The 21,537-nt window shown below is 39.0% G+C and overlaps 1 protein-coding gene across 1 annotated transcript; it reads left to right on the top strand.

Moving 5' to 3' along the window:
• Positions 1 to 3,613: 3,613 nt before the first annotated feature.
• znf143a (zinc finger protein 143a) lies at positions 3,614 to 21,365 on the top strand. The gene is made up of 16 exons (XM_036587265.1): positions 3,614 to 3,746; positions 7,439 to 7,548; positions 7,654 to 7,740; positions 7,866 to 7,946; positions 9,319 to 9,444; positions 11,688 to 11,881; positions 12,009 to 12,080; positions 12,170 to 12,283; positions 14,348 to 14,423; positions 14,609 to 14,734; positions 14,824 to 15,003; positions 15,089 to 15,316; positions 17,083 to 17,216; positions 18,834 to 18,965; positions 19,161 to 19,271; positions 21,038 to 21,365. The coding sequence occupies exons 2-16, from the start codon at positions 7,446 to 7,448 to the stop codon at positions 21,110 to 21,112; spliced, it is 1,839 nt and encodes a 612-aa protein (XP_036443158.1). The 5' UTR covers positions 3,614 to 3,746; positions 7,439 to 7,445; the 3' UTR covers positions 21,113 to 21,365.
• Positions 21,366 to 21,537: the final 172 nt, after the last annotated feature.

Genomic DNA, 21,537 nt, shown 5'->3' with positions numbered 1-21,537 from the left:
TGAACGCAACAAGAATCAGACATCATAACACAATTTCTGTATGCATACACTTTCAGAAAAAAGGTCCTAAATGGTCACTGGGGTGGAACCCTCAAGGGTACATCTCAGTACCTTCAGTCAGGGAACATAACTGAACCATAATCCACTGAAATGATATGTTCTAAGCTGTACTGACTCCACACACCCCGTCTCGTCTCCAGGCTTTTATTTTATTGCTCTGTTTTAAAACCTTATGTTATGAAAATTGTACAAATATGAACTTTTCACCTGGAAAACCTGATTTAAGGTTCACAATCAGACCTTAAAACCACTGTTGTACATTCTAAGGTAGGCTACATGTACATTGTTTGTACCTTGATGAATGCAAAAAGTACCTGCACAGAACCTTTTAATCTGACAGTGTACCATGATGTATTTCTAGGTGAAACACGGCATCAGGGAGGGTCTCTGATCTGGTGGAGTGTTTTGATGTTAGGTGAAGGTGATGGGACGGGGAGGTGGAACATGCTAATTTTGGTGAATATATTATTTTTCCCTCCCACAGGTGCACAGTGACATCATTAAAAATCAGATGTTTTAGAGGCGAGGAAAGGTCACTACAGTTCAAAGATAATAGCAACCAAGAACGTCAATCTCTAAAAGCTCCCTCACAGAAAGTTATTACATGAAATAGTTAACTATATGCAGCCTGAGACATTGTTTTATGGGAGTTTTGTGATACGGTATTGGCCTAAAACATATTTTAACCAATTTATTTTAATCCATTCGTGAAGGAGGGATGCACGAAGAGTGTTGCGAGGCAAATAGTCCCCAAAGAAAACTTATTTTTTTCAGCCCAACCGTTATTTCACCATCATCAACATTACATATAAACTTAGAAGACACGTGTAGGTTCACTGGTGGTTTTGGATAGTAAATAAAGTGGTTATATTTGCATTGTAAACATCATGACTCCTGGTTCCCTTCACCACCACTGTAAAGAAATCAGTTTCAGATCAAACTACTCCTGAATGACTTTGTTTAAACCACTGAATTTTGCAGAAATCTCAAAAAATCAATGGAGTTCCCCTTTAATGATTTAATTATGCAGAAAATTATGCAGAGAGATGTGTGGAATTTCCCTTTAACTAGGTCACCAACCTTAATTGCGGTAGTCAGAGTACAGTACATCACTGCAAAAAAATTTTTGGGGGGGAAATTGTTTTTTTTTCTTTACTGCATTAGATGTCAGTAAATATGCTGTTTTTTTTTAAACCTATAAAAGCAGCAGACAGGCCCTTATAGTACACACATGGATCTTCTCTGCACATGTGCTACTGCTAGTATAAAAACACCATGGCTGTATCTCAAATGGCTCCTTGCTCCCTACGTAGTTCACTACATAGGTCTTAAAATAATAGCTCCTGCACACAAACAAAGCATAATATATCTCACAAAAAGTGATTTGGGATTCAGCAGTGTCTGTACAACCGCCTACAGGATATATAGCGCACTATTTGGGTGAATAAGCCAAAGTTTTGTAACTCACATAGTGCACTATATAGGGAGTAGGGAGTGATTTGAGATTCAGTCCATGATTTAAACCTGAGCGGCGCTGCTGTTTTTTGGGGCTTAGCGAGAAGGTCCTGACTGCAGAGCCACATTTTTGTTGTTAACTGACATTTACCACGTAGATCTGTTTAATGTTGAATGTAGGTTATTTTTCCATCATCGGTGTTAAACAAAAAAATGCAACCGAAATTCAGCATTGAACCAATGCACTTCTGCTATCTGGGGAGTATATAGAGGAGGATCTTTCTCAAACGCGAGGTGACATCTGCCTGTAAAACACAGATGGAGCAAATGATCAGAGTTCACTGAGAAACTACGGAGCCCCTAAGGGGTCGTGGTTAAAAAAAAAAGGTTAATGACAATGCGTTCCCTCGCAAATAAAATGCGTTCCCTCGCAAATGTTTTGCGTTCCCTCGCAAATAAAATGCGTTCCCTCGCAAATGTTTTGGTTCCCTCGCAAATAAAATGGGTTCCCTCGCAAATGGTCTGTGTTCCCTCGCAAATAAAATGCATTCCCTCGCAAATAAAATGGGTTCCCTCGCAAATATTTTGCCTTCCCTTGCAAATAAAATGCATGGTCTGCGTTCCCTCGCAAAAGTTTTGCATTCCCTCGCAAATATTTTACGTTCCCTCGCAAATAAAATGCGTTCCCTTGCAAATGTTTTGCGTTCCCTTGCAAATGTTTTGCGTTCCCTTTCAAATGTTTTGCATTCCCTTACAAATAAAATGCGTTCCCTCGCAAATGCTCTGTGTTCCCTCGCAAATGTTTTGTATTCCCTCTCAAATGTTTTGCATTCCCTCGCAAATAAAATGCGTTCCCTCGCAGATATTTTGCGTTCCCTTGCAAATTAAATGCATTCCCTCGCAAATGTTTTGCGTTCCCTTGCAAATTAAATGCGTTCCCTCGCAAATGTTTTGCGTTCCCTTGCAAATAAAATGCGTTCCCTCGCAAATGTTTTGCGTTCCCTCGCAAATGTTTTGCATTCCCTTGCAAATAAAATGCATTCCCTCGCAAATATTTTGCGTTCCCTTGCAAATAAAATGCATTCCCTTGCAAATGTTTTGCATTACGATGCAAAGATTTTCATTCACTTGCAAAAGCTGTGCTTTGCTTAAGCTCAGAGATGAAGCAGCTCATTGAATTTTATGTTGATCTTGGATTGAAATATAAAGATGTGTCGCTTCTCAAAATCAAGCATGATTCTGCTGTTAGTGACTCAAACTGAAACTCGAGTTTCCTCGTACAGTGAAAGCTACATTTACAGAGACCTGCAGAGAACAACAGCTGAATGAACTCAGCACAGACTGGCCAAACTGGGGAAACAGCTTTAAACGTTAAAGATGCTAAAAACAAAGCTCTAATGTAGGCAATGTCGTCGGGCACCTCTGGTCCTACTTTTGCTTGCTGTCTGACGAGGGTATATTTTGCTAGGGAACGCAAAACATTTGTACGGAGCCCCGCTGGTGACATCCTGTATAAATAAAAAAAATGCGTGGCCATGACTTAGTAAGGCGTGGAAACGAGATCATGGCTTACTAAGTTGTGGCCACACATTAGGATCTCGTTCCCATGCTTTACTAAGTCGTGGCCATGACTTAATCATCTCATTCCCACGCCTTACTAAGTCGTGGCCATGCATTATTTTTATTTATACAGAATGTCACCAGCGGGGCTCCGTAGGGTTTCCAATACATTTGCGTTGGGCTAACGTTATATTTAAAGCGTGAGGCTTAAACAAACTTAGGTTTGAGCGCATATAGAGATTCACAGGGTAAACACTACACGATCTACAGCTGATGTGGCTCTGGGTAAACTAGGTTATGTAGACATACAGATCAGTTAACTTACCCTTAATACGAGGGCTTTATGTGTACACTTACATTACATGCACAGGGATAAAACTTTACCTTAAGCAGCTTAAACTGAGCAAAATATTAAGCTTTACGCTAAAACAAGCTTTAGTTTTTGAACGTTTGCTTGCTGAAAGAAACAATCATTGCGCATCATTGCTTCTCCTCCGTTGCTGTAGATGGCGCTGTGGAGCTCTGTGCTGCTGGGCGAAGAAACCCACAAAACACACTGCGCTAGTGAGCGGCAGCTCCATGTCATTTTCTGAGGAAGAGTTTAAAGTGAAGAATTAACCTCATAGACTGATGAGCCGCGCTGGAGGAGAGGACGTGGGCTGTTGTTAGAGGTTAGTATGAGAACTGGACTTAAAAAGCAGTTTTCAGTGAGAGCCGCTGACATATGGGTCCGCATGACTTCAGTAATGTTAGCGGCTTAGCTACGCAGACAGGCAGCCCCATCCGCACTGAGGACACAGTTAGTCTGTTTAATAACCAGCTGCTCCACACGAAGCTGGAAATCAGCGTGTTCGCCTGCTTTTTGTTTGAATTCCCCCGTTCCACCTTAAATGGGGCAGCAGTTACATTGTGGCGCCTCAGATAGGAAGCCAACCTCAGCCTCTTCTGCTGTAAATACAGTGGTGGACAGTAAAGAAGTCAGTGTAATTCGTTTCTGTACTTAAGTAGTTTTTTCGTGTATCTGTACTTTACTGGAGTATTTCCATTTTGGGCGACCTTTTACTTTCACTCCACTACATTTCAAAGTTCAAATATCTAGAGGTGGGTAATCCAGGTCCAAAAAAGTAAAAACCCTCCCCAGGATTTTGCTCCAACTGCTTGACTTCTCTAATTTGCTCAAACCAGCAGCGAAGGTGTTCAGGCAGTTGGAACAAAATCCTGGGGCGGGGTTTTACTTTTTTGGACCTGGATTACCCACCTCTACAAATATCTTACTTTTCACTCCACTACGTTATACGAAATCTGTTCCTTTTGGCTTATGTGTGCATAAAAACGTAACATGTCAAAACGAAAGAAGTGCGAAGCAGCACACCAATCAGGGTATCATGTTTCTTTTTTCTGAATTTATACAAACATTTCATTTTATAGTAAATTCGTTTAGGCTACTTTATGTTTATGAACAGAGACCTACAGATGCAGTTTAGTAAAGGAAAACTCATTTGTGAATCTGAGTTTAAAGTTTTTATTAAACTTAAACTTGTAACTAATCTGCAAATAAATCTTAAACTGAAACTTTGCTTGTTCGCAAAATGTTATTTCAGAGCCGCTCGGTTCTACCTACTGGAAATTGTTTGCCTTCAGTGTTTTGTGCTTATGATCATTTTAACAGACATCAGCGTCACTAATTAATGATATTCCATTAAAATATTGATGTCACGAGTGTCAATGGAGTATTTTCACCTAAAGTGAGTTGATAAAGCAAGAGTCTCGTTACAAAAATGATAATAGGACATCAGAGCCATAATTAATCTTTTAGTACTTTTACTTGTGATACTTAAGTACATTTGAAGGCAAATACTTTAGTACTTTTACTCAAGTGGAGGTCTAAAGGGAGGAACTTCTACTTTTACTGGAGTAATATTTTACCTTGGGTATCTCTACTTTAACTCAAGGACATGGTTTATGTACTTCGTCCACCACTGTGTAAATAAGCTCTAAATGAAAATATGATCTGAGTATCTACATTATTAATGTACCCAGGCAGATCAGAGATGGTGGAAGATAATGCCATAGTGTGGCTAGTGATGTCATGTACATCACATGTGCAATAAGAGTTCTGTAATTATTGATAATGGCAGCAGGCGTGGGCTGGAGGTTAGAAGGTTGCCGGTTGGATCCCCTGAGCTGACAGTACTTGACTGAAGTGCCCTTGAGCAATGCGCCTAACCCCCAACTGCTCCCCGTGTGCTGCGGATAGGGCTGCCCACCGCTCCGGGCAAGTGTGTGTGTTCACTAGTGTGTATGTGGTGTCTCACTGCACGGATGGGTTAGTTTATAGAGGTGAAATTTCCCCACTGTGGGACTAATAAGGGTCATTTAATAATAATAATAATTGATAATGTTATCTGTATATTTTTGTGTCCAGAAGCTGCAAAAAAGGACTGTTGCTGCTAGAGAAATCTTATTTTTAAGAAGGATTGTCTCTTAAGACTTGCTCAGATATCTCACAGTCAGTTCTAAAGTAATGATTTGAATGATTCTCTGAAAAAATCAAATTTACACAAATTTCCTTTGAACCCAAGTGTAGGTGTGTTTGGTGTCTGAAGTTTGGTTCCTTAGTTTTGCAGTGGAGCTACAGGGCTTGCAGTGGGACTTATATGCTACAGTTGTAGCTACATTAACCTCAAAGCTCTTTACAGAAGCAAACTTTCGACACCAAACACGTCTTGGCCAGTTGATTTTGTTTGGAGTAAGGCTAAAATTGTGTAACTTTGTTTTTCCAATGAACCATTTCCTTACAAACCATACATACATTAGGGGTTTACAGTAACGATGGCAAGGTACCTCTTCTTTCTGTCTCAATACCCTTACTAAAACCTTGAATATCAGCTGATACTGATCTGATATCTCTGCTAAACGCAGCAAAGCTTTAAACTGAACCATTTTAAAAGTCACTTCACTTAAGGGCATATTTACACTTACCCATTACCTACTTGGACCTGGGTGATACGGCAAAAATCTAATATCGTGATAGTTCTATAAATTATGAAACACAGCATATCACAATATATATTTTTTCAGATATGTGGTCAGTTGTAACAGAGAAGAAAGAACCAGTAGTGCTACAGTAAAATAATAATATTAAAAACTGAACAATTATTTTTATTCAATATTTGGCATACTCTCCTGCACTAAATCCAGTTAAATGGGGCTAATTTTGCTATCTTTATAATGAAACATGCAGTCGGTCAGTGTTCTACGAGTAGATACCCATGATATGTTCAGAAAAACATATTGTATTGTGACAGTTGATCACAGTAACAGTATATATTGTCCACCCTAGGACCAGTTAAACTTTTTCTTTAGTTCAGTATGTTTTGGCAGATGTAAACGCAGTAGTGCACCAAAATCTGTCTCAGTCTGCTTCTGAGTGAACCCTGGATCAGTTCACCGATGCTGATAACACATTTTTGCGCAACAAACAAGGGAACTCGACAACAAAGCTTTCTCTGGCAGCACATCGTGGGCTGTTCTGTCTGCATAGTCTGACTATTTTAGCATTTAACTCTGCACAGATGCTCTTCACAATGGCGGATTATTAAGCAGTGGATTTGATTTGGGCACAGGGCTGGGCTTGATTGGTTAAATTCCACCTGACGCTTAATTAAACCAAATGGTAGATGTGTGGCTTATTTTTATTGCTTTAATTGCGATGAGTGTAAATGCTAAGCATGTCTATATTGTTTCCTTTCCGATATCTGATCCAGTATTTTCTGGTGTCCTGGTTTACCTGGTATCGGACTGGCAGATCCACTTTCAGTGCTGTACTGAAAACTGCATCAGTGTGTTGAGTGAATATTAAATGAATATCTTAACCTTTTCAACCCCTTTGAGACCACCGGTGGCTCCAAAATGTTCTTCGTCATATTCTTCATCACTTTCATATTTCATAAGCATCATTCAGAAGGTGGGGGTCGTATGAGAGCTGTAACTGTCTTCTTTCCAGTCAAATAGATGGGTGATGTAATTTTAAAACTTTATAATAAAAGAAGCTGAACTCTGCTGAAATTTGATCCATTTTTCCACAAATCTGGGCTATAAACTATAAACAGATGGCGTCTCTTCAGTGATCTGCTCTGTAAAAATTATTTTTATAAAATAATACAAAGAGCATCTGAGATGTGTATGATCATAAAAGCACATGTTCTGTTAATTTGAGGGGAGCTTTTACAAAAAATTAAATAAAATAAAAATGTACATTTATTTCATGCAGTTACTGAATAATTTGCCTTACGATTTGGTCATGTAAATTCAGATGGACAAACCAAAATATACCCTGATCACTCGTTGTTTCATGTTCCAGGGTTATCATGTTATTAGCGCAGATAAACCAGGCTGGTATGGAGTTCCAGCATGCAGGAAGTGATGCCCAGGAGGTCACACTGTGCCTGACTGAAGCTGTTGGGATTTCAGGTCAGACTGATGAGCGTATATTTTTTTTATTTTTTGTTTGAATGAGAGTTATATGGCTGTTTTCAATCTTGCCTTGATATTGCTGATTTCATTGTCCAACCACAGATGGTGATCAGAGCATAGATGGGGTCAGTTTGCAGGCTGTGACTCTTGCAGATGGTTCAACTGCATATATACAGCATAACACTCAAGGTATGGCTCCATCTTTAAGTGGAAACGTTGCAGTAACTTTCGCCAGATGTTCAGTGAAACATGACCTGTCTGTTTTGAGCGCAGTGTCGTTTGAGTCTCAGGGATTGTTCTGTCTTTTGTCACAGATGGCAGCGTCATGGAAGGGCAGGTTATCCAGCTGGAGGATGGCTCTACTGCTTATGTTCAACACATTGCTGTACCAAAAGGTCTGTACGTAGCTGTTATTTGTAGCTCTGTTTCGAGGTGTGATTTCTGACTAACGTATAATAATCACTAAGGGTGGGAGTCTCTAGGCACCTCACGATTCGATTCAATTACAATTCAGAGGCTGCGATGCGATTATAAAACGATTATCGATGCATCTTTTTCTCTATACAGGATTTCTTTTTTTCTCACTGTGTGAGGACGTGGTGCTTTTAAAGCAAAGTATTTGTAATGATCCATAATGAATTTACTTCCAATATCTTTTAATTATAAATCAAACGGGAGCAGTGAGGCAAGTCAACTGAAAGACTCTCGTTCACTGCTCGTTTGGAGAATGTGAGACGCAGACTGCCAATCATCTGTGATAAAATGCGCCGCTATGGTGAAATAAGATCCTGTGGCAGTGGGTGTCCATGCATCACGTTAAAGCTGTCCTACCCATTTTCTTCAGTGATTCCATAACATAGTTTCGGTCTCGATGTAGGGGGTTGGGGTCGCTGTGTCTGTAAAATATCTTCGAGGCGGGATGCTGTATCTCAGCTCCAAAGGGTGCAGCATAGCACGAAAGCTCTTGTTCTCAACGACTGAATACGGATGCAAATCCTTGACAACAAAAGATGCGATAGAGTTTGTAGTTCGCTTCGTCCTTTCCGAGTTGGGTGGAAGCTCTGACATCACTTGATCAATGGTCCTCTGGTTGGCATCAACTACAACCGGGCGGAAACGGGTGGAAACATGTAATATGGTTTTTCCCCTCAAGTCCATAGAAACCAAAGTGCTTCCATACGCAATCTGCGGCTCTTTTACTGGCCAGTTGCGGCTCCACAGCAGAATTTGATTTCTAGGTAAAAATAAAATAAAGCTCTGCTGATCGTTCAACACAGTTTTACAATAAATGATCTTAAATGCTGGAGTTAATGTAGCCTATAACTGCTAGTTCACCTAGCTAGTAGCTAAAGAAAAGGCAAAGAGAAGGATTTAAGACAAATGGAGATGGAGACGAATAGACTTATTGCATTTATAATCACTCCAGCTGGTTTCCTGAAACATTTAATGTGCAACGAGAAACTGACAAACACTAAAAAAAAACGTGATACTGGTCAGTTTCTCGTTCTCCAGCTTCTTGTTCGAATTATATATATATATATATAATATATATATATATATATATTATATATATAGGTAGTTTGATTTTTTTTGTTGAAAGGACAAAATGACTCTTATTAACATTTGGTTAATTACGTTATCAAATCAAATTTAGAAAATCTATTTTTATGAATTTATGACATTTATGAATCATCTAAGAATTAAATTTTTCCTCCCACCCCTAATAATCACCATAACTTTCTGAAATGTTCTTGTGAATCCTCTCAGAAGAGCCAAATGGATGGCCAGGGCCAGTTTTATCTGATGTGGGAGGTGAAAGCTTGAGTCTGGAGGATGGTCAGGCAGTGCAGCTGGAAGATGGCACCACAGCTTATATCCACCACACTCCCAAAGGTACTGTGCATTTCTCAGCGACATTATTTAGGTTTCTGTCAGTCTTGGCATCAGACGCTCTGCGTACATAGGCCTGTCCCGGTTATTACATAATCACCTGATCTTAAATGTTTTTTATTTTCCATAGTAGTTAGCTTTTGCAGTCATATGCAGAAACTGCATTATTGAGACAAATCATGGCTCTTATAAAAACAAGAACAGTTCTAACTTCTGATTGGTGCTAAATTACCTTTAGAGGGCAGCAATAAATGAGTAATGTTTATTTGAGCTTGAACTGTGACTGTCATCAGTTGTGACTGTCATCAGCCAAGTCAACATAATAGCTAATCAGCACTTTAAGCTCCTCCTTTAATAGTTTCATACAATAACAACAACAAACACAAGTAAATTTAAAATTTCATGGTCGTGACAAGCCTCTGTGTACGTATACCATGTCTGTAGTATTATAAGCTGGCCTTAACTAAACTGTTGAGTTTTGCTAATTGCGTTTTGATTGGCTGTCCACACATCCAGGCTTTGTTGCACCACTGGAAAACACACTTTTGCATGCAGTTACCCGCTGTCCATGCCTTTTGGAGCAAGATACACTTGTTTGCAAATGTTTGGGTACCTGGACCAAATGACATGTTTTGTTGATTTTTAAGTGAAATTTAATCATTTTAATCATTTATCATTAACCATGATCTTTGCAAATAACATATTTACAAATGTCAGATATTCTTTCAGTTGTAATGTCTTAGAACTTCATTAACTTATTAGACCATAATTGACACGTAAGGACCAGATAGGCAGGTCAAGCATTGCCTTTAGTGAGCAGTTTGTGACAGTCAGTCAAGAAACTGAAGCTATCGAGAAGCTGGCTTCTACAACAGGATAACGATCCAAATACACTTCAGATTCCACCATGAACTGCTTAAAGAAACACAAGCTGAAGTTTTTGGAATGGCCCTCACAGCCCTCTGACTTGAGCACCATCGATCTGTAGGTAAATCTTAAATATGCTGTGCATGCGAGGTGCCCCTTGCGAGGTGTTCTGCAAGGAAGAGTGGATGAAAATTCCTAGAACAAGAATCGACTCATAGCGGAGTACAAAAAAAGTCATGTTGAAACATCTGTGATGGTTAGTTTGCATGTCGGTCATATGACCCTTTCCATTTAGATTAGATGGTTCTCGCCCACATTAAGGGACAAAACATGCTAGAAAAAAGCAGAAGTCTGCCTGGTGAGCCTAAGTTTCTATCAGTTTACATTTTGCAAGAGATAAAATGAAAATGTATTGTGGTGTTGCTACTGACAACTTATTTCCATCAAGTTCATGTAATTGTCCAAAAAAATGCTTTATCTTATGATGTTGCACAAATTATGCTGTATTGAATGAAAGTTTTTGACCAGTGTGAAAAATGAAAAATATCACATACATTTCAAGTTGTGTAAGCATTTCTTTTGTTTGGCTTCTCTGAATTTTACATAGCCTGCTTTCAAATTTCAAGTTTATTTGTCATTTGCACAAAATGTCAGGACATTCATGCATTGAAATGCTTGTGGTGAGGCTCAGCTAATCACTCTACAGCAGGGCAGAAGTATATACATACTCAAAACCTCAAAACAGTGTAGACAAAACAGAGTAAAAATCCAAAAAGAAAATACTGAAACTGAAATATATTAAATATACACAAAATATAGAGACAAGAGGGACCTATGTAAGAAAAACTCTCTGCTATGTATAAATATATTAAACAAGGGATAATCTGAGAAGAATATATATATATATATATATATATAGTGACTTTGTGTTATATACTGATAGGCATGTTACATATCGCTGTTGTTGGAACAAAATCTTGTATCTCCAAAATGACAACTTTACAGGAGAAGAATAAAACCTACATTACTTTTAATGTAAGTCAATGGAACCAGACTTTTTTCCAAGCCATTTTTGGCTGTTTCTTTTGGTCCATTCATCATGAAATTAACACACAATGTAAAGGGTAACAGGTATTTTCAAATTATGTCAAAAACTGAAAAACGACAAAAATGGAGATACAAGGTTTTCTTCCGATATTTACAAATAATTGATCAAACAGAATATTTTTTTATTAGAATTATTAGGGGTGTGTTCATAGAATATTGCCATTTCCATTGCAGACATCATCAGGCATTTTTAAAGCATTAAAACATTTTTGCATAAAACTCATCAGACGAAAACCTGCCTACTGTAACCTTGTTCTGTGCTGTATTTTCAGAGGCCTATGATCCCAGCGGCCTGCAGGCGGTGCAGCTGGAAGATGGCTCCACCGCCTACATTCAGCATGCTGTTCAGATGCCACAGGCCAACACAATCCTGACCATTCAGGAGAATGGCACGCTGTCTGATCTGCACGTGGATGGGACCATTGACCCAGAAACTATTAGTGTTTTGGAACAGTTTGCTACTAAGGTAATCTGAAAACATGTGCAGAAGTAATAGCTTAATTTTACTGGCGTCACACTGATTGTGTGGTGTTGAGCATTTAGTCAGTTTTATCAGTCGTGTGATTCCAGTTTGTGTATCCTGGTCTTTGCAGGTAGAAGAAATAGAACCTTATGCAAACTCTGAATTGGTCACAAATGGCCAGGAAGGTGTAGTGCAAATGCAGGTACGTACAGGAGTTCTTCAAAAGATCCGCCAAAAATAAACACCATAAATGTGGTGATGTATTAACGTTATTGCAACTTCTCTTTTAAGATTGTTCTGCCAGGCCATGTGGGTCGCCGTACTCTACAGCAGCCTGGTGAGAAATCTTTTCAGTGCAGCTACGAGGGATGTGGTAAACTTTATACCACAGCACATCATCTTAAGGTCTGTGTGGATTAAACCAAAAGTTTAAATGTTTTGGTTACCTTAAATGGACGTTTTTCACTGTAATGCCATTTTGTCTGTCACCTGGGCCAGTTATGATGATGACCGGCTGTATTCAGCAAGTTTGGTAACAGAATATTCCCAAAGCTCTTAGTTTGTATTTACCAGTCGTTTCTTACATGACCTAATTCTTTCTGACAGTGCTGCACTCTTTTGTTTCTATTCATCACGTAACCTATTTTGTTTTTAAATCCTGGAAATACACATCTGTGTAACTGGTAGCGACAGAAACAGATGTTTTCCTTGCTTTATCTTTGTGTGAATTCTGACAGGCTCTATTATATGTCACATATACCTCAATTCCTGTGCAACGTTCTAACCATTTCCCCTATCAGGAGGAGATTGCACGTTCGATCCCCAGCTATGCTGTAGCCAGGAATCCAAGAGAACATAATTGGCCTTGTGTTCTCTGAGTGGGTGGGGTGGCTCTTCCTCTCCCTCATCACCCAGTGTAATGCTAGCAAACAAGGGCATCTGTTAGCTGATGTAACGCTGATGTGCATTCTTCTCCAAGTGTGTTGTGCTGTCCAGTGACGTTGCCTTTGTGGCGGTTCGAAAAATAGATGCAGCGGTGCATTGTGTGATTGATTTTATTTTTTTTCCCAATTTTTCCCCAATTTCATATGCTAGCTCAAGTCAAAGTGCCTGCAGTGACAGACAGGATGACATTACACACACATATTGCTGTTGTCGGGAGAAAACATTGTACCATCTCCAAAATGGTAACTTTACAGGAGAATAAAAAAAATAACTTTACTTTTAATGTAAGTCAATAGAACCAGATTTTTTCCACGTTTTAGTTCTTTCATCATGAAATTTACACACACTGTAAAGAGGCATTTTTAGATTGTCAAAAACTGAAAAACAACAAAAATGGAGGTTTTCTTTCGACAGCAGCGATATACACAGTGGGTCCAAACATCTGAGCACATATTCACCGTTTTTGTTTTTTCATTTAAACCTGGAAATAAACAACAAGCTTTATAAATCTGAAAAACTTAAAGAAACACAAAATAAAGAAGAAATATTCAAGATTCTCCCCTATTCTGGGTCACTGTTCATTGATCTTGACCATATTAAGGCCTTGGTCGTATTTTATTTTGAGTCTTATGCCTTTTATTGAGCGTGTGTTTAGATATTTCAGGTGGATTTAATTGGCCTGCAGCCAAATCACACCCGTGATGTTATAGCGATAACACACTCCCTCGAGTGTTCTATAGCTTTTATACAACAGTTAAATAAATAAAGTAATAAATTAATAAACTGGGTCGTGAACGCGGCGTTTAATATGTTTTAATGTTCGCAGTTCCTTCACCAAATTATAGTTCCTTAACAAGCAGCTCGTTGCTACGTCAGAGTAACGAACTCTGCTCACTCGCTGCACAGCCGACAGTTCGTTCTCCAGCTCCACACAGACCAACTGACAGTTTGGGAATTTAGTGTCGTCTCATCTTCAGAGTCTGACCAAATCGGCTGTCGGTCAAATGTGATCTTAAAAGTATCCAATTTTCTGTTTGTGGCAAAGTAAGAAGTAAAAACGTTCAAACAGCTTGAGCGTCTCCTACAGCTGTCAAAGTCGTTGCTTAGCAACGGCGTCTCAGCGGAGTGATACAGTGTTTGTGAAAAACCCTGTTATTTCGCCATAACGCAATAGAACGCTTCTCAATCAATCAGCTTGCATGGCCGGAACTAACTAATGTATAATGAGTTTTTATCAAATAAGGGGAAATCCTAAAGTTCATGTAACTTTTCTCTAAAATTGTTGTGCTGATAATATAGTTTATAATGAAATTAGAAAGTATTTTCACTCGTGGTCTCTGATTTTTCGATGCCACTGTTATTTCTTCTTCTTCTTCTTCTTCTTCTTCTTATTATTATTATTATTATTATTATTACTAGGTGATAAGAAAATAAAAATATTAGACTTCCAGATCCAACCTAAAAATAAAAAATCTGGAAGTCTGGATTTCTCACTGATTTTCATTAATTTCTGTGTTTTATCAGGTACATGAACGAATACACACAGGTGACAGACCTTACTGTTGTGATAAACCAGGCTGTGGAAAGAAATTTGCTACAGGTAACAAACCACAATTAAATTTCTTTCAGGTTTTGTTTGAATTTCACTTTTACCAAGGAGGACAATGAGTAAAGAGAATGACAATTTAACAGCAGAGTGTTGTGATGCTTTGTGCGCAGTTCTTTAGATAGACTTTCTGAGCTTACATATAGTGTGGTTAGACCTGCAACGTTTTTGTTTTTTAGGTTATGGCTTGAAAAGCCACATCAGAACACACACTGGTGAAAAACCATACTGCTGCCAAGAAGTGAACTGTAAAAAATCTTTCAAGACCTCAGGGGACCTCCAAAAGCACACCCGAATCCACACAGGTGAAACTAATGACTTGTAGTATGTCTGCTGTGAAGCTTGTATGTTTTTGGAAATTGCATTGAAGTGTCTGGCTTACTTTTGCTTCTAGGAGAGAAGCCATTCATGTGTCCTTATCAAGGCTGTGGACGATCATTCACTACCTCCAACATCTGCAAAGTGCATGTCCGCACGCACACAGGGGAACGGCCCTACCACTGCCCAGAACCGGGCTGCGACCGGGCTTTTGCTAGTGCAACCAACTACAAGAACCACATAAGGATTCACACAGGTATTTTGGCTTTAGTGCCAGATCTACAAACCTACCCATGCATCTCCCCAAGGCATAAAGCACTATTTCTTCTTTTTGTTGTTAGGGGAGAGGCCGTATGTATGCACTGTTCCTGGCTGTGAAAAGCGCTTTACAGAGTACTCAAGTCTGTACAAGCATCACGTAGTTCACACGCCCTGTAAACCTTATCGGTGCAACCACTGTGGAAAGACCTACAAGCAGATTTCGACACTGGCCATGCACAAACGCACAGCGCATAATGACTCAGAGCCCATCGAGGAAGAGCAAGACAGCTACTTTGAACCTCCAGCAGGTCAGCATGCAGAATCCGCTTACTGAATCCACGGCTTCTTTTAGAGCCGGACTGTTCCGACAGCTGCATCGTGATATTAAATGTCAGCATAGACTCCAGGACTGTATTTTTCTATCTGTTGTGGTGCTAAATCAGGACTGGGAAGTATTGAAGAAAAACTTTTTGTTTTTGAAGAAAAAAATACTGCAGAAAAGTTTTCAATTCCACCTAAAGGTTACACCAACACTAGACACTCAGCTTTGCCTAAGGCTCTAAATGACCTAGCACTCGCTTACATCACAGAGTGTCTGTCTGTTTATGTTCCAGCAGGTGATCTTAGATCCGCAGATACTGACCTCCTGCAAACACCGTCTGTAAAATACAGAAAACGTTGAGAGACTCTTTCTGTTATTCTGCTTCTAAACTGTGGCGTTTAGTTCACCTTTTATTAGACAACCAAGCTCAGAGCTCACTTTTAAGAAGCATCTAAAAACGAATCTCTTTAACTCAGCATTTAATTAAAACTCTACATCTCGTGGTGTTTATCTTTTTAATTTGATGTGTCATTTTCTAATGATTCTAAATCAATACTGCCTTAAATAACTGTTTTTATCACCTTTATCACTTTCAGCTGCCACCGGCATGAGAAGTGCTATATTTAAAAAAAATATTATTATTATTATTATTATTATTATCAATATTATTGTTATTATTATCAGATTTGAGTTTCTATCCCCTGTGTAAGTGGAGCATCACTTCACCAGAATTGAACAGGTCCTGTGGTACGGGTGCTGTTGGCATGCTAGCCAAGACCACTGAACTGTCCTTGATAGCACTGTGTGTTATCACTAGCTTAGGTCACATGCTCACAGCTCCACCCACCACAGGACAAGTTTGATTTTAGCCAATAGTCACTCCAGTATCGGTCACTCAGCTTTGCGCTCTCAGATTTGAGTCATTATTGTCTAAACGTGTGTCAGTGGAGCCTCAGTTAGCCAACAACGAACCTGCTCTGGTGAACTGTTAGCCTGATAGCTAAGCTAGCGCTTGAACCACAACACACTTCACTTGACTGGCCTAGTTTGCAGCACAGTTTAACCCTGAGCTGTTGTTGTTATTAATGTTTTAACATGTGTTGAATGATATTTGGCCACCGTATAAGCGAATTGACCCTTTTTGTGCTCTTTGTGGTTTGAAATTATCCTGGATGAGATGATACAAATGTGATGTAAGTGTTGTGCCTATCAGTGAAAACCTGTGTCATTAAGCCATTCCAACCAAATGGTTCTGTGTCACTGAGCATGGTTAGCTAACAATGCTAAGGAAAGTGTGCTGAGCATGGTTTGGAAATGTGCTGAACCTGATCTAGATGGAAATATCATTGGGATGGTTACTGTCTGTGCTCAGAACCTCTTGACAGTACAGTAGGAAAGAGTCTCTTGATGTCATGTAGTTGAAGATCTGCATTATTTTTAGACCAAAATTATTCATGTTTGTTGGATCATGTGAATACTGGATTCATCTAAACAGCCACAGAAACTCACCTGAATCGTCTGGAATTTGGTCAGGGATTAGTCAGATGGCTCATTTGCATATCACAGCTTTCTGCAGTATCATTATTGCAAATACCAATATGGTAATAACAATTACAAAACAGTGTATTGTGCAGCTGTACCAGACCTAAACTATCACTGAACATCATGTGTGTGCTGTAAAATGTATTGTAAATTAAATGTTATTTTTAAAATTTGTTTCTATTCAAGTTATATTGATCTCTTTTTACTCAGAAGCCATTGACGATCCCTCCATAAACGTCACAACGGCAAAGAGTGTAGCAACCTGCTCGGAGATGACATCTGTGACCTCTGATATCACAGGGCAAGAGCAGGTCACCCTCATCACACAAGATGGCACACAGCAGGTTTGCATTCACAATGTCTGTTTATTTTAATGTGGTTAAAATACAACCCCATTTCCAAAAAAGTTGGGACGCTGTGCAAACTGTAAATAAAACCTAAATGCAATGATATGCAAATCATTTAAATCCTATATTTCATTGACAATAGTACAAAGACAACATATCAGATGTTGAAACTGAGAAATTGTGTTGTAACCATTTTGAATTTGATGCCAACAACACATTCCAAAAAAGTTGGGATGGGGCAACAAAATGCTGGTAAAGTTGTGTAATGCTAAACACCTGGTGGTTGATTGGCAACAGTTCAGTAACATGATAAGGTATAATAAAGCATCCCTGAGAGGCTGAGTCTTTCAGAAGTAAAGATGAGGAGGGTTCACCACTCAAATAGTCACAATCAAATAGTGCAACAATTCAAGAATAACGTTTCTCAACGTAAAATAGCAAAGAACTTTTGCTTTTCATCATCTACGGTACATAATATCATTAAAAGATTCAGAGAATCTGGAGAAATCTCTGTATGCAAGGGACAAGGCCAAAAAAACAGAATTTGCAAGCAATTATTTTTGGGCCTTCAGACGGCACTGCATTAAAAACAGGCATGGTTCTGTAATAGAAATCACTGCATGGACTCAGAAACACTTCTGAAAAACACTGTCTATGAAAACAGTTCATCACTGCATCCATAAATGCAAGTTGAAACTCTAAAACACAAAGAAGAAACCGGATATGAACAGGATCCAGAAACACTGCCACCTTCCCTGGGCCCAAGCTCATTTAAAATGGACTGAGGTGAAGTGGAAAAGTGTCCTGTGATTTAAAATTCTTTTTGGAAATCATGGACACCGTGTCCTCCGGGCTAAAGGCCACTCAGCTTGTTATCAGTGCACAGTTCAAAAGCCAGTATTCATGATTGTGTGGGGGTGCATTAGTGCACATGGCATGGGTGACGTACACATCTGTGAAGGCACCATTGATGCTGAACGATAAATACATGTTTTGACAACATATGCTGCCATCCAGACGACGTCTTTTTCAGGGAAGGCCTTGATTATTTCAGCAAGACAATGTCAAACCACATTCTGCATTCAGCACTGCTCCGTATTAAAAGAGACCAGGTGCTAAACTGACCTGCCTGCTGTCCAGACCTGTCACCACTGATAACATTTGCCACATTACAAAATGAAAAATATGACAAAGGAGACCCCGAACTGCTGAGCAGCTGAAATCCTACATCGTAGAGAACGGGAAAACATGTCACTTTCAAAACTACAGTAGTGTCTCCTCAGTTTCCAAACACTTACAGAGTGCTGTTATAAGAAGAGGTGATGAAACACAGTGATAAACACCCCCCCGTCCCAACTTTTTTAAAACGTGTTGTTGGTATCAAATTCAAAATGGGCATATAATTTTCAAAAAACAGTACAATTTTTCAGTTTCAACATTTGATATGTTGTCTTTGTAGTGTTTTCGTTTAAAAATATGGTTTAAATTGTGATTTACACATCATTGCATTCAATTTTTATTTACATTCTACACAGCATCCCAACCTTTTTGGAAATGGGTTGTATTTGTGGCAACAGTTGATTTTGTATTATTTATGAATGTGTGTATCTATAGTCTTTACAGGCAATCAGTAATACCATCACCATGGTAACACAAGATGGCAATATGATCACTCTTCCTGCCAGTGAGTCTATGCTGTCTACTGGGGAGGTCACTATGGTGCACGCCGATGGCACGGAAGGACAGGTTTGTGGTACTTTGGACATTTATTGCCCCTGAAAAAATAAAGACTGAGCTCCAGAGCATGCAGATTCTTCACAGTTCCAGCAAATGCCTACACCCTTTCATTTCCCATGCTAATTTTATTTTAAATTGCTTTAATTTGCCAGTAGACGCTTAGTTGACACGGTGTATTCATTGTTTTTTTTGCTTTCTCTGCAGATGACAATTATATCACCAGATTTAGCTTCCTTACAGACCAAACAGGAAGGGCTGGTTCCACACCCAGTTACCCTTCTAGCCACTTCTAATGGTACACAGATTGCTGTTGAGGTAAGAGTAATTGTTTGCGAACGCTGCACATTAATAGTCTATAATAGGATTGCCACATAATAGGGAGCCCTTCCATTTTCAACTTTTCTAGGTTATTATCACAGCCCGGTCTAAGTCGGGCCGCAACGTAAAAAAAGAGACCTCCGTGCCCTCCCGGTTCCCCAGGTCACACATACAACCAGTTTTGCGATAATAACAAATTGGTTTTTATTTTCAAGAGTTCAAGGCTTTAGACAGAGTTATGAAGGGAAAAATAACAAACATAACAAAGCTAACTTAAGTTTAGAGAAATATAACTTGCCTAACAAATAAAAAGAAAATTAAATACAATTTTTAACATAACTTCCTAACTAAAGCTAACCAAGAGAAAAAGACAGCAAAAAAAATAATCCCCTCTCCCCAATGGGAGAGATTATACACGCCAGAAGGAAAGCACTGCACCTCCTGGGCATCTCTCTTTTATAGGTTTATTGCTCCCCCTGGTGGTGGCACAGTGCATCTTCCCTCTGGTCTGTAATCAATACAGAAGACACACTACAAAAAAAGACTATCAGTTATGAATTATAGTGCTCTGTTAAGCAGCTCTGTCATAAGACACCCATTAAATGTCTTTTTACTTGTTTACTCATACCCTTATAAAAGATTAATCATGATGCCTGATAGAAGTTTCTTGATGATGTAATTGTAAATATGATCAAATAGTGGATGATGGTGAATTGATCCTTTATTGTTTTTATTTCTCACTTATATTATCACCTCTTTAAGGCGTCACATTGCTTTGAAGACTAGAAGTAGCGTCCACATAATTAATGTCTTTGAATCACACCTCATCAAGGTGTCATTTGAAACCATTGAAACTCAATAGCAGCTTTCAGTCCAACCTGCAGTGCAGTTAAACATGTAGTGACTTGTCAGAATAGTGTTTTATAATAACACAGTCCTGTGCAAAAGTCATATTATATGTTTTGTTGATTTTCTAAGTGAAAATAACTTAAAACATCCTCTACAGAGAACACACTTCTGCACGTTCTCATGCACATACTGGGAAAAAATGTAGCATAAAATGAGGCCTGTGCAAAAGTTATGGCACATTTAAGACGTTACATTTTATTTTTTCCAGAGTATTAAATAAGTTGGTAATATATATGTGCGTTCTCTGAAGAGCAGGGGTGTCAAACTCAACCACGTAAAGGGCCATATTAAAAAATCTCAGCAAATCCGTGGACCAGCTCGGTTTTATTTCATTTCTACTTAACATTTTGCATTTTGCCATGACTTGAGCGGGCCGTTGTTTTTGCAAAATATGCCAAAACTGCAACAGCAAAGTAGGCATTGAATACTTATTCAAAAATAATTCTAAATAAAAATAAATTGTTTTAAGTAGTTTTCTTTAAAAACTGCCTATTTGAACTAGACACTAGGCGTCTTTTCTATTTGTGTAACTGCTGGCCCATAAATTGTTGTGCATTCTGTCTCCCTAGCCCCCCCCAACACTATGTTGCAGTGCATGCTGGGGATTGTAGTGCATCTCCAGGTGAAACGGGTTAATAACAATAGAAAATGAAAATAATTTCGCAGGCTGAACAGGCTATTGCCACGAGCCTGACTTGTCCTATGGGTCTTGTGTTTGATACATAGGCTGTAGAGCATGTGTTAAACTTATTTTTGCTTAGAAAATTAACAAAACATGCAGTTTGCCTGGGCAAATCAGAACTTTTGCAGAGCACTGTTGCTTTTATTAATATCGTTTGCTTTCTTTTCTGCAGCTCAATGATCATACCTCACTGGAGGAAGCTCTGCGGATAGCGTCAAGTATACAGCACAGTGATGACACAGTGTGACTGGGGTACTAACTCTGCACAGACTTTAATATGAGCATTGGATGCTGGATGAGAGGAAAACGTGGATGTAAAACATGGTTTTGAATTTTTTTCTGCAGTCGCTCAGAGGTTGAAATGGGACTGCAGTGTTTCCTAGATCTTGTTTACATTCATATTTTTTGATAATGTATATAGATGTCATGAGGGCAGGGTGCTGCCCTATTTGGCTTTTTAAATAAAGATCTTTATGAAGTGGATGTTGGCGCTCGTGATGTTCATGTTCACTCACTCATAGTTACGATCTGTTTGTGTTAAAGTAGTTTCTTGTCTTTAAGAATGCACTGAAATTTAGTATGAATATAGAATCCTGGAGTTTCTGGAAGTTTGTCGTTGGCTTCAGCAGGTTGGACAGCATAAATAACATAAGGCAAAAAATGCATACAGCC

This window comes from Colossoma macropomum, unplaced genomic scaffold (assembly GCF_904425465.1).
Source record: "Colossoma macropomum unplaced genomic scaffold, Colossoma_macropomum, whole genome shotgun sequence".
Lineage (NCBI taxonomy): Eukaryota > Metazoa > Chordata > Actinopteri > Characiformes > Serrasalmidae > Colossoma > Colossoma macropomum.
Note: the sequence above shows the minus strand (reverse complement) of the source record. Positions and strands in the feature narration are given on the sequence as shown.